We start from the raw sequence: 13,325 nt of genomic DNA, 5'->3' as shown, positions 1-13,325 counted from the left end.
TAATAGGAGAAACCTTTCTGCAGTGTAACGGCGGTGAGTGAAGTCGGGATGTGCTGCGATGTAGACAGGCGCTATGAAGGATCGGTCGCTGCTGAAGATTAGGAGTCATCCGTGTTTTCCTCCAGTTTCCTGATTCATCTCTCCCAGAAGAGGCTGCCCGCTCCTCAGTTTACGGCGAGAGCCACAGGTACCGGAATGCGAGATGCAATTAATGTCTATTTACAGCTTGTTGAGGGAGAAAGCAGACTGTCATCCTTTTGTTTTTAAATCTGCATAAAGCTTAGATCTACCGTTTTGTGTCCAGTATCTTAAATATTCTGTAATACCTCCATCTAGAAATTGTTTCCTGCTCTGTCAGGTCGTTCAAAGACATTTTTCTCTTTGACAGGTGCTGAGCTCTCTTCCTGTTGACAACACAGATCTAGCCAGGCTTACCCCTGATGATGGCAATGGTATGTGCTGTAGGCTACAGTAGCCTGTGTGCATCAAATTCACTGGTTTACACTGAATGTCAGTCTCACAATATTTCCTGTTTTCATGGAAAGGGGTCTAATTCAATCCCCCTGTTTTCCTGAGAACTTGCTTCTTGTGTTAAACGTCTGAATTCAGTTTTTCAGCTAGAAATGTTATGGGTTCAAGGCCTTCCTAATTGTTATTCCTTTGCCCCTGTAGACAAGCTGGGCTGCTGGAACGCAGTGTGTAGCCAAGGGGGACCACAGGAAGCCCAAGTCTGGAGAACTGGCTTACCGAAAAGGAGACATCCTCACCATCCTGGACGTGGGCACGGTACTGTCACGATCACGATTTAAAGAAGCTGCAGATGGTGTTTGTTAAGAGAGCACAGCAACAGAATTCAAGTGATGATGCTTGTTTTGCCAAGGCACCATTCGCACACACTTAAAAATAATAATGTAGAGAACATATAAAAGATGCTTTACCATAAACACTGCCAGTCAAACGTTTGGATACATGCATTTTTCTTTATTTCGTACTATTTTTCACATTTTAGAATAATAGTGAAGACATCAAAACTATGAAATAACACAAATGGAATGATGCAGTGACCAAAAAAGTGGTAAACAAGTCAAAACTATCTTATATTTTAGATTCTTTAAAGTCGCCACCCTTTGCCTTGATGGAAAGGCAAAAGCTTTGGAAAGAAATTCATACATAGGCATCAACTTCCCTATTTATATTTGTCTAAGAAACAAATTTCAAGCATTAAACCTTTAGATCAAAATGGCTTTAAGAGAATGAAAAACAACAGTACATTCAATCAGGTGTCTTACTTTTGACTGGTAGTGCATCTAGTAGACGACTAAATCACCTTTTACCTCCTTTAAGTTCAACCACAGCTACACTTTTGATGCTGTTTTTTTTTTTTTTAGGGGAAAGGTTATTACAAGGCGAGACACAACGCCACCGGAGAGGAAGGACACATCACCTCCACCAACGTGCGTGAAAGAGAGGCCATACGCGTCGACCCCGGCCTCAGCCTCATGCCGTACGTCTCCTTGTATGAATTTTACACACCACACCTTCCTTCAGCAAAGCTAGAGCAAGTATACATACAGTAACTGCACTTTGGCTACGTGTTTTCTCACTCATCGAGGTATACGTGCTTCTTTGACCACATTTCTATTTCCTATTTTCTTCTAACATAGCTATTGTTTGGCTGGTCTTCAAAGCCGGTCTTGTGACCACACGTTCACACAATATTCTCTCAGTATAAATAACTCCAACTTCCTATTTTTTTTTTATCTTGTCCATAGTGGTAACCACCAAACGTCAGATAGCTCTTTATGTTTCCTCTTTGCCAGTTGAACAAATCGCCCATCTGAAAATCCTGCAGTCATATGACGAAATTGGGAATCTCAAATGCCTAGTGTTTCAGTGTGATCAGCTGATAATGTGTTCGCAAAGATAGATGTATTTTCCATCAGATGATTCCATATATGTACAGAGATTCCTAACATTTTGGTTTGTTTTTCTGGCTGCTAGTTGGTTCCATGGGAAGATCTCCGGGCCGGAGGCGGTGTGTAAGCTGCGGCCGGTGGAAGACGGCCTGTTCCTGGTGCGAGAGTCCATCCGCCACCCGGGAGACTACGTCCTGTGTGTCAGCGTCTCCGGAGAGGTCATCCATTACCGGGTGATGTATCGGGACAACAAGCTGACCATCGACAACACGCAGTACTTCTACAACCTTATTGACATGATAGAGGTAAGAGGCTGGGAAATGAGACACTTGACTTTTACAGTGGCCTTATTCCGGTGTATTAACCTGTGTACTAACCTATGGAGAAGTATCGTAAGTGCACAATATTGCTGTGTAGGTCCTGGATGAAAATCTCCCTAATACATAATGCACTAGCAACACCGTTTTAATAAATATATATTAATAATATTTGAATGGTGTGTTACACTATTATAAGTACATTATCTATTATGGAGATTTTCATCAAGGACCTATACAGTAATATTGTGTACTTACAATACTTTTCCATAGGTTTGTACACAGGTTAATACACTGGACTAAAGCCATTCCAAATGAGGAATAGTAAAACACATTGCTGTTAGATCTCCAAAATGCGAAGTGGAAGTGGTCAGGCTTTCATTGTCATCATAATTCTACGCAATCCAACCACAATGTGCACACAGACATTAGTAAGAGATGGAGTCAAAGAAACCTCATGGATCTTACACGTAAAATAAAAATATACCTATTGACCCAGACTAATCATACATGCATTCAACAAGTAAAGTTTTCCACTCCTGTTTACAATGGCCAGTAATGGCATTTGTGCAAGAAATACTACAACCTTGTTGACTGAGCACTGTACATAATATTTGACAGCTTGAACTGTGCTCTGTTCATGTAGGATAGAGCCAAAAATGGTTAGGTAAAAGTTCAAATATTCAATTCACCAATTCAGTTCAGCTATTTCTTCCATGCACAGCCCTCGGCATCCAAATGCCTGCAGTATTATTGTCAAAGTGGCGATAAGCCTGAAAACGGACTCCTTCATGTTCGATTTGTAGCCCATCAGCAAAACTGACACCAGCGTAAAAATATATACAGCATGTGTGCCAAAATAAAGAAGAAAAGGAAAAATTCATGAACAGCAGTCCTTTTATAGATTATCTGTATTTAGCCTCTGCGTGTGTGAGGGTCTATTGAAAACATTTCTACTGTGAGGTTTGGAGATAGACGTGACAGAGATGGCCAGCTCAGGACTAACACTCCTTATCAGCGAGCCACAGATGGCTGCAGGCCTGACTCAGTGTGGCTGACTAACTCCTCAGAGGAAACAGAGGGACAATGTTCCAGCTGAATATTTAGGCTGAACATGTTATAACTGCTGTGTCCCGACGCTGGCAGCCCGACTGTCACGCTGACAGCCCAAAGCCAGACTTTGATGTTTCACTCTAGATGAGCTTGTAACTGACAACTTAATTTACTCCAAGTGATGCAGTTTATTTCAGTCACTGTCCCCTGATTGGGAAACACTTTGTCACTACAAAACAGAACAAGATTACACTAACATTGCAGGATATCAGTGGATCTGCTTGTCTTTTGTAATATAATGCGGTTTGTATTATGATTGACCCCATTTTTGACTGTTTGACTTTATGCTTTACACTTTACAGAACACACAAGTGCATGTTACAAGCAAAAATGTATATGCAAACATAAATAGAACAAAATAAAACAAGAATGAAACAAAATTGAATGACATGAAAACCAAAACTTAGCAAAACTCAGCTTAGCATGTATATATTTATGATACCATTTTGTTAGAGGTACAGTTGCCAAACTTATAATTTAATAAGGAGTCACATATGGAAAATGAGCACAACATCAATTAACGTTGCATTTTATCAACTTGTCCTCTATACAAATGCTCTGGTCAACAGTGCAGAAATGTTTACATCCATATATTCCAGAAAAGGTTTCCATGTATTAATAAAAAACATTCATTTTTGAGTGAAAAAGGCACATCAAGAAATCTAAAGGAATATGTTCCATTAATATTTTATGCCAACCAGAGACTGAGGGAGGGTCTTATCTGAGATCCACTGAAGAAAAATGTTTTTCTTTGCACAGAATGTTAAAACATTATAAAGTTTTTTCTTGTGTACATCATTAATACGCAGAGGTGGGGACTCGAGTCACATGACTTGGACTCAAGTCAAACTCAAGTCACAATTGTAATTGCTTGAGACTTGACTTGATGCATGAAGAGAAGACTTGAGACTTGACTTGACTTGTAATTTGATGACTTGAAAAGGTTTCTTTTTTTGTGACCAAGTTTTTTTTGTATTTTTCCCAATGTGAGGGATGCAGGTACCTTGACAATCACATTAATTATTAAAAAAAAAAAAAATAGAAAATAACAATAAAAATAAATTATAACAATAATAACAGTAATAATAATACTATAAATATACATATATGCACACGCATGCATACATATATACGCACATATACATACATACACACATGCATATATAAAAAAACATACATATATATATAATAATAGTAGTGATAATATAAAATGAAATACATTCATATATATACATATACACACACATACACATATATACACATATATACACATATACACACATACATCCACACTCAAACACACACACCCCTACATCCTTAACTCCCCTCCTTGAGTGTCAACTTCCCTTTCTCCTTTCCCCTTGACAAGGTTTCTATCTTGTGTTTGTCTGAATGACTTAGATTGAAAGTATTGAGATTTGTTCCAGTAGACGACTGAATTTAAGTTCTGTTTTCTGAATTTGTATGGAATGATTGAATTTATTGATTCACTGATTATAGAAATCAAACTCATGATGCTCTTACCAAGTTTTTATCCTATTAAAACCATATTGCATTGAAAAGTCCTAGATATTTAGTTTTCATTAAGATATTAAATTGATACTTGACTCTTGATTTGTTCTAACCTGACTTGGTGTTCTACATTTAGACTTGAGACTTGACTTGAGACTTATGCCTTAAAACTTGAGACTGACTTGGGACTTGAGCAAAGTTGACTTGGTCACACATATTACTAATATGTTCACAGTGGAGACCTGACCCTATTTTTAAAGTGACTTACCGGTTCAGTTATCTTTTCACAGGAAATTCTTTTTTTGTGGGTTTTTTTTTGCGAAAGCACAGCGCAGAGCAGAAAAGGCCTCCTGGAAGGCTCAAGGTGTCTAAGTTTTAGTGTTGATGAGCTCATTGTTCTCACCAGAGCTATAGATAGAAATGATCGTACAGATAAATGTATTTATGTGTTTCGTCAGTACCAGTCTTCACAGTCTTTGTTTACATCTTTGCAGTTCTACTCAAAGAGCAAAGGCTCCATTGCCACGACTCTTCTGAAACCCAAAGAAAAAGAAGGAACCAAGTCAGCTGAGTTGGAGCTGTCCAAAAGTAAGTTTGGTCTCGAGATGTAAAATCATGCACCGTGTCCCCGCATGAGTGTTTTTGCCTCCCAGGAGCTATAAAAAGATGTGGATGTTATCACAGGGTGACGCTGGGTAAAGATAGGGCTCCGGGGACTTTTGTAAAACCATCTAAATGAATCCTTGGTCATCCTTTCTTGGAGTTTTCTCTTTGTCTGTGCTCTATTTTCATTAACATAAAAAACTTTTAAACCTAATTAGTTACATTTACTCAGTGAAATACTGATATATATGATTTCTAATACTATAGTAATGGGGCTTTTATATGCATCCCATGTACTCGACTATTTTGCTCTCACATCACTGCTCACATTTCTGCTTCTCTCCACTTTATTCTATCAAATAATGATAATAATGATCATAAAATCATGTAAGGGTGTGTATCAGTGTGTGTCAAGTGTGTAAGATAAGGTTGTGCATTATATTGTTGATGTCTTTCTACCCCAGCTGGATGGCTGCTGGACATCAGGAAGCTCACACTGGGAGAGAATATTGGAGAGGGGGAGTTTGGTGGTGAGCTTTCGTTCATTTTATCCGCTCTTCTCATTTTTATTATCCTGCCCTTCAACATTTCTGGTGCACAAAGTTTCAGCAAACTCACAGTCACTTTCTGAGCTAGTAAAGTTGCTTTCTGATGGGGAAAAATACAGCATGTAGTTCTCATATGTTCTGCACTTGTCCCTCCAGCTGTCTATGAAGGGGAGTACATGGGCCAGAAGGTGGCAGTAAAGAACATTAAATGTGATGTCACAGCTCAAGCCTTCCTGCAGGAGACCACAGTCATGACGTGAGTCTGAGAGGACTTCCTCAATATTTCGAATATCATCTTTTTCCACTTCTCAGCTTCACTGATAGTAGTTATTACCATTTTAGATAGCTGTGTCTGTAAATCGCTGATAAAACCAGCTTTTAATGAATTTCCTCAGTGGAACATGTACATATTTGACTCAACATTTCATATTAGTTTAAGAACACCATGTTCCTCTGTGTAATTTGCCAATTCTGTATGTATCTAGTACTCCTGTTAGTACTGATACCCATGTCTTGTTTTAATGTGGATTTTCTCCCTCTAGGAAGCTGCAGCATAAAAATCTTGTGCGGTTGTTGGGCGTCATCCTTCACAATGGTCTTCATATTGTCACAGAGCTCATGACCAAGGTACTAGAGATGTGTGTCTTGTGACAGTGGGTCCCAAAACCCAGGGGCACGTCCTGATGTGTGTGGAACTCTCCTGTGGAGTGTGTACCTTGAGATTTTGCTTAAAGGAATAGTTCACCCAAAAATGAGAATTCTGTCATCATCTACTCACCCTCATGCCAAATGAAACACAGGTGAAGAACTGGTCCCCACTGACTTCAGTTGTTTTGGAGAAGGCTGCTATGGAGTTGTGCTGGCAACCTCCCTGTGTGTTATATGGACAAACTTCACCTGTGTTTCAACTGGAATGAGGGTGAGTAGATGATGACAGAATTTTCATTTTTGGGTGAACTATTCCTTTAAATGTTAAAAAAGCTGTCCAACAAACAGTATCATGTGAGAAATGTAATGAATGAATGATGCATATTTATTTCACTGAAATGTAGATTTAAGCTGCTCTAGACAAGATTTTATGTAAAAATGCACCCGTCTTCTCAATCTAAATCACACATTGGGGCTGCAACAGAGAAGAGCGTCCCATCTCCGCTTATTGAGACCTGTAGATTTGCCCTATTTGCCCAAATTAATCTCGGGTGTTGTGTACGGTCACTGGTGGGAAATCTTCTTGGCACACAGGCAGCGACGACTCAAAGCTAAAGAGCAAAATACAAAACTTTCTGCCAAAGAGCAGTGAGCAAGCGCTTGGTCCAGAGAAAGCTGGACTCACCAGCGATGGTTCAGACACTAAGAAGGAAACATTTGGGTTCTAGGAGTGCACAGTTTACTGACATCACATTACAGGATTTCTGGGTAATGAAATCTTTCCTTTCAAAAATTCAAAGTTATCTTCCGCTGCCACTTGGCGCCGCCAAAGTGTGAACATGCCTAGTGCAGCTTTAATGAGTTCATGCTACCTTTTTCTGCAATCGGGGTCAAATCCAGTAGCTCAGTGTGGTTTCCTGGACTCATGTATCATCGTACAAGCCTTTAAGCAATAAATAACTTGTTTTGCATTGTATTGCGAGTATGCTACGTTATCCACTGCCTGCTAACTATAGCATGTCTTGTACCACTAACTGACAAGTCTTCTTGTACAACTGTCTTGCTGTCTTGTGTGTGTTTGTGTGTGTGTGTTTGTGTGTTGCAGGGAAACCTTGTTAACTTTCTCAGGACAAGGGGCCGTTCAGTCATAAACACTGTCCAGCTGCTCCGCTTTGCACTGTAAGTGAAAACGTCAACATTAACCTTCAATACGTTTCAGACTCTTAATGTTCGGAATTAGTATGTGCAGAGCTGTAAAGTTTTTCAGGGGATGGACAACTGCGTCCATACCTACAAATGCAATAATTGCTTTTAATTGGACCATTTGTGTGTGTTTAATGGTGTATTGTATGAAATTAAAATGAGAAGTGTGTGTGTGTGTGTGTGTGTGTGTGTGTATGTGTGCATGTATGTGGGCAGCGATGTGTGTGAGGGGATGGAGTACCTGGAGTCTAAGAGGCTGGTCCATAGAGACCTGGCAGCTCGTAACGTCCTGGTCTCTGACGACAGCGTGGCCAAGGTCAGCGACTTCGGCCTGACCAAGTTGGACTGTAAGGTCTCAGATAACGCCAAACTACCAGTCAAATGGACCGCGCCTGAAGCTCTGAAGAAAGAGGTCAGTTTGATGTATTGCTACTTCACTTCTCCATTTCCTAAGATTTATTCTCCTATCTCTGTTTCTGTATCTCTGTTTCTGTTCTCTATAATAGTAAAATATAGCTCTATCTCTCTGCAGCCGTTATACCCTTTTTTTAGGAGTTAATATAGAGAAGTAAGTAGTTTTTTCATGGTCATTCCAACCAAATACTACAGCAGCTGATTTTAGCAATTGGTTCCCCTTCTCTGTTCGAAGGTGTGCTTATCAGTGAACTCACCTAGTGATCAGTGAATCCCATCAATCAATAAGTTTGCTTGCATATACTCTAAATGATGTGTTTCCGTCACTAAACGGTAGCAGTATACTTCATAAGCAGGAATAAAGTTAAGAATATTCTGCAGAATTCACGCGTTTCACACAGATGTTTCACTGAAGATAACACAGGAAATGAAGCCAGAGCGGAGAGGTTGCTAAATATTGTTGTGCGCTTTGTTGTTTGTTCGTCATGCAGAAGTTCTCCACCAGGTCAGATGTGTGGAGCTATGGCGTTCTCTTATGGGAAATCTTCTCCTACGGTCGACAACCCTATCCCAAGATGGTAAGTAGCACCAGTAGTTTCAAATGTGTAGCTGTGTGTGTGTGTGTTTGTTTATATGGATGTTTATGTGGGTGTGTTCTGTTGCGTATGTGTTGATGCATTATTGTCATACCAATTGTAGCAATAGTCATGGTAGAAAAAGCAGAAAACTTGTTTCTGTTGGAAGTGGCAAGGCAGCAAAACACAGACTAGAATAGAATAGAATAGAATAGAATAGAATAGAATAGAATCTATCATATTTCTGAATCTGTTCACACCCTTTACCACTTTACAGTTGAAAGAAGCAAAGGAGTCTGCCAAACTTCACAACATCACAGCAAGACATGAGACGCTAAGCCACAGAATAAACAAAACTGTCCCTTCTGCTTTTGCTAATGAAATAGATATACAAAATAGATAACAGAAACTTAATTCATTCGTTCATTCAGTCAGTCAGTTGTCTGATAAACTTACTCACCTTCCTGTCCTGACCTGAACTTGTTGGATAATTCAATTTGTTACCGCGTCACGTCACACTCACGCAACAGGAGTGTGATGTGGATGGCTGCCAGGCCGACTAGTCGGGTTCGTTACTCAACCGTTATCTCTGGATAGACTTGTATGGAAGTCTGAGCAGAGACTTACACTATCATGGATCATGATAGTGTCAATGAGGACAAAGAGCTTACAAAAATCTACTGTACTGTTCTGCAGTTCTTGTTATGGGCGTGTGTGTAGGAGTGGTGTGATGACGGGACAACACGGAAACAATCTAATTGTTCTCAGTGACTTAACTAATCTGCTTTATGAACCGTTTGCGTTTGTAGAAAGTGGAAGGTACTGCTTACGTAGGCATGTGTGCCACAGAAATCAGAGCAGTGGTACTGATTGTCACTCACAAGTCTTAAGTCGCTGGTAACAGGCCAAACCAGAGGGAACAGTGGGTTGGAGGGATGGATGATCGGTGTGACGTCAGATGGTGGTGAGAGCGTGAGTGCGTATAGACAAACACCACAAGTCAAAAGTTTGGACACACCTGATTGAATGTACTATGCTTTTCATTCTCTTAAAGCCATTTTGATCTAAAAGCATATGCTTCAATGCTTGAAATTTGTTTCTTAGACAAATATAAATAGTGAAGTTGATGCCTGTGTATGAATTTCTTTCCAAAGCCTTTGCCTTTCCATCAAGGCAAAGGGCGGCTACTTTAAAAAATCTAAAATATAAGATAGAAAGACTTTTTTGGTTTTGATGTCTTTACTATTATTCTAAAATGTGGAAAATAATAAAAATACAGAAAAATGTGATGTGTCTAAACTTTTCGCAGGGTGAATTGTGTAGGTCAAGTTCATTGACCCTTCAGTTAACATTAAATTAAAGCTTTATCTGTTGGTGGACAGAGAGAAAAGAGAGACCATAGAAAAAGTACAGGCAAAGAGAGTGTACTATGTATGTACTGTGTAAGTGTGTGTGTGTGTGTGTGTGTGTGTGAAGACTACCTGTGCTACGAAGAGAGAGAGAAAGAGAGAGACGCGGAGAGAAACTAGTGTGATGCGCAAATCAAATTCTTACACAAATGCTTCACTCATCCATTCAATATACCTCAGCCACATACATTTTTGGCTGAGTTTGTAATTTGGACTGTGAAACAAATAAATACTTTATTACCACTGGTGAATTATAAATGACAGCCTCCTAATTATGTTTGAGATCAGGTTAAAGTTTCTTTTCTGTGACAGAATTAATTTCGGTACAGATAAAAAAAAAAAAGATTAAATGATCAAATTTCCTCAATTTATCCATTTTTCACTTTTCGTCACTTTTCTTTCCATCTCTTCCTCTCCACCCCTACCGATCCTCCCTCCTTCCTCCCTCCATTTCTGGTCATTCCTGTCCCCTAGTCTCTGAAGGAGGTGAAGGAGCGGGTGGAGGAGGGCTACCGCATGGAGGCTCCAGAAGACTGTCCTCCGGGGGTTTACTCCCTCATGAGAAGCTGCTGGGAGAAGGAGGCACGCAGGAGACCGTCCTTCCACAAGCTGAGGGAGAAACTTGACAGAGAGCTGGGCAAACACAGTCCGAGCCCTCAGCCTGGGTGTAGGGACGAGATCCGGCCTGGATCTGGACGCTGATCCTAGTTGTGAATGTGGAACGCACAGCGGTGGAATGGAGAGTCCATTCTTGGACAAATGAACCCATATAGCGCTCCCGCCTCCTGTGTCGGTGTAATGTGGGGTAAACTCACCTCTAAGTTGAAGTAGGCTTTGCTGTTTGAATTGGATCCTTTTTCCAGTGTCTGATGGAATAAGACACCGCATATTCAACTTTGGTCATCATGTGGTGCTGGTGAGCGGAAGCTTCATGGTTCGAGCCAAGCGAAGGACAAGTGCTAACCATGATTTGCCACTGACCAAGTATTGGACTGGTATCGTTTGGTACACACTGGACTAAAGTGAACTTTAGTTGGTCTGAGCTAAGTCAGCCTGGAAAATCAGACTGTGGTCTTAAAAACTTCTTAAAGACCCCATGAAATGGCATTGTACCACCTTGATTTGATGCATTTCCTGTTGAAACAGGATGTTGGGGCGGGACATAACGCAGTGAGGGATCATTCACAACTCTATACCAATGGAATATCAGTCAGGGAGAGAAAGACAATTTTATTTTATGGGAGGGGTGTGGAGGGGCTGGGTTGTTCAAAAATCTGATGGTTTTATTGGTTGGAATTTATATTTATGCTTACTAGTGCAGCATGAGGGAGTAAAAGTAATGGGAGTTCATGGGGACATTAATATTTAAATCCTGTGAGAGGTATACCGTTACCTATTTCTCCTCTCCTGGAGCTGTCTCTACTGTGGACTACTAACCGATGGACTATTACAACGAAAAGTGACTTGATCACAGAAATTCCTTACTGCAATAAAGCCTCAAATGAGTAAACAGGACAGTGTGCAACCACAATCCATGAAGTCCGCTAACTCTATGCTTGTGCTTTTCCAGTGGCAAAACCACACTTTCCAAACCCATACAATTACTTCAATAGTATTATGGTAAGCAGAAGCACAAATGAGGCAGTGCAGTAGCACATTATTTTGGAGATACAGTTAGCTTGCATCTCCAAAATGGATTCAAGCCTAATATGTTATTTATTTCAGTCTCAGTTCAGTCAAGGTCAAGGCAGCTGGGATTCAACCTCTGTTTTTGTCAGATAAATCTGATCAAAAACTTTTACATTTTGCATTTATAATGAAGAGAATTAGGCTCATTTGTCTTTAATGCCAGGGAAGGATGTCAGAAAGAGAGAAGGGATCTAGGAGAGAGGAGGGAAGGAGAGAGGAACGAGGGAGGGAGGGACAGAGAGAGAAAAAGAGGGAAAATGTTGATCCTGGATTAAATCTAAGATCACCTAATCTGCTTGTTTCCCAGCATAAATGTCCAGCAATATGCGTTGAACTTTGGGCTTAATATGTGAAATCTTGAATGTTATTACTGCTCTAAGTAGTAGTGGGATAGTTTGTTTTCTGCAGATCTTTTTGAAAGCCAAAGGACACAGATGATCTTGGTACAAAGAAGATTTTTTTTTTAGGGGGGGGGACCAGGCTATATAGGTATATATGTATATTTAGGTATAGGTATATTTTTTCTGTTTGGCACTCACTCTCATCTGGTCAGTGTACTTGGATTCAATTCATTTGAATTTAATCTGGTTCCTAAGAATAAGTCTGGAGGAAATATTACATTTATTGTTACTTTCTCTCCCCTCTTTGCGGGGTTGAGGGATTATATGAGCGATTTATTGACAGTCCTCTTGGGATCTTGGACTTGCAAGTACAGAATATTTCCTGCTCTCTTTGTTTTGGGAAATAAAATTTTGCAGATTTCAGTTGCAGATGGAATACCACAACAAATAGTTAATGCTCTTACTGTTACTGCTCACACTCACAACTTTATGAAAGATGTACAGCTATGTTTTCTATTTATTATAGTACATACAGTATATCATGTGTTTCACTCTGTGTACATGTGTTTGATTGACAGCTGCTTCCCTTTGCCATTCATCTGTGTGTATTTAGGCGTTTTCCTGACCACAACAATAATACATTTTCAGTTGAAAAGGCCACCACAAAACAGTACAACAGAATTAGAGTTAGAATTAGACTTATCTATATTAAAAAACACCTCTTCTCTCCACCAGCTCTGATCAACTCAACCTAGATTAGCGAGGACTTCTTTTTCGGATTGTTGTCACGTTACAAGACCAAATTAAAGATGTCATTAGATTTAAGTCTGCGTAAGCCCGGTATTTGCGTCTCTCCCAGGAGCTGGACCCCAAATTGAGGCTTGATCCTCTCTCTCTCTTGTCATCATGCAGTGCGAGGGTCCTGCATGTTGTCCTGTGCCGCTCAATCTGCTCTGCGTTTGCCCGAGGCTCTCCAATGGGATGAGCGGCAATTTTTGGAGAGAGGATTTACAAAGGAATCAAATGTAAAAATTTCT

General features: G+C 40.1%; 1 protein-coding gene across 2 annotated transcripts; it reads left to right on the top strand.

Moving 5' to 3' along the window:
* Positions 1–15: 15 nt before the first annotated feature.
* On the top strand, positions 16–12,133 carry matk (megakaryocyte-associated tyrosine kinase). 2 transcript variants are annotated; one of them, XM_071516950.1, is made up of 13 exons: positions 16–187; positions 389–452; positions 673–786; positions 1,389–1,504; positions 2,002–2,221; positions 5,353–5,446; positions 5,926–5,991; positions 6,166–6,265; positions 6,552–6,636; positions 7,763–7,836; positions 8,077–8,272; positions 8,766–8,852; positions 10,733–12,133. In XM_071516950.1, the coding sequence occupies exons 2-13, from the start codon at positions 441–443 to the stop codon at positions 10,958–10,960; spliced, it is 1,392 nt and encodes a 463-aa protein (XP_071373051.1). In that variant the 5' UTR covers positions 16–187; positions 389–440; the 3' UTR covers positions 10,961–12,133. The 2 variants fall into 2 exon arrangements, with proteins under 2 accessions (XP_071373051.1, XP_071373049.1); XM_071516948.1 differs by having other exon boundaries at positions 8,026–8,272.
* The last annotated feature ends 1,192 nt before the right edge of the window (positions 12,134–13,325 follow it).

This window comes from Centroberyx affinis, unplaced genomic scaffold, assembly GCF_046629955.1.
Source record: "Centroberyx affinis isolate AG114_WGS23_722 - 3 ecotype Tasmania unplaced genomic scaffold, CSIRO-AGI_Caff_v1 ptg000440l_1, whole genome shotgun sequence".
NCBI classification, from domain to species: domain Eukaryota; kingdom Metazoa; phylum Chordata; class Actinopteri; order Beryciformes; family Berycidae; genus Centroberyx; species Centroberyx affinis.
Note: the sequence above shows the minus strand (reverse complement) of the source record. Positions and strands in the feature narration are given on the sequence as shown.

Excerpts from the sequence above, each read along its gene's own strand:
- matk (XM_071516948.1), top strand. Across the intron at positions 2,222-5,352 it reads ACCTTATTGACATGATAGAG|TTCTACTCAAAGAGCAAAGG; the intron begins GTAAGAGGCTGG and ends ACATCTTTGCAG. Across the intron at positions 8,273-8,765 it reads CTGAAGCTCTGAAGAAAGAG|AAGTTCTCCACCAGGTCAGA; the intron begins GTCAGTTTGATG and ends TTCGTCATGCAG.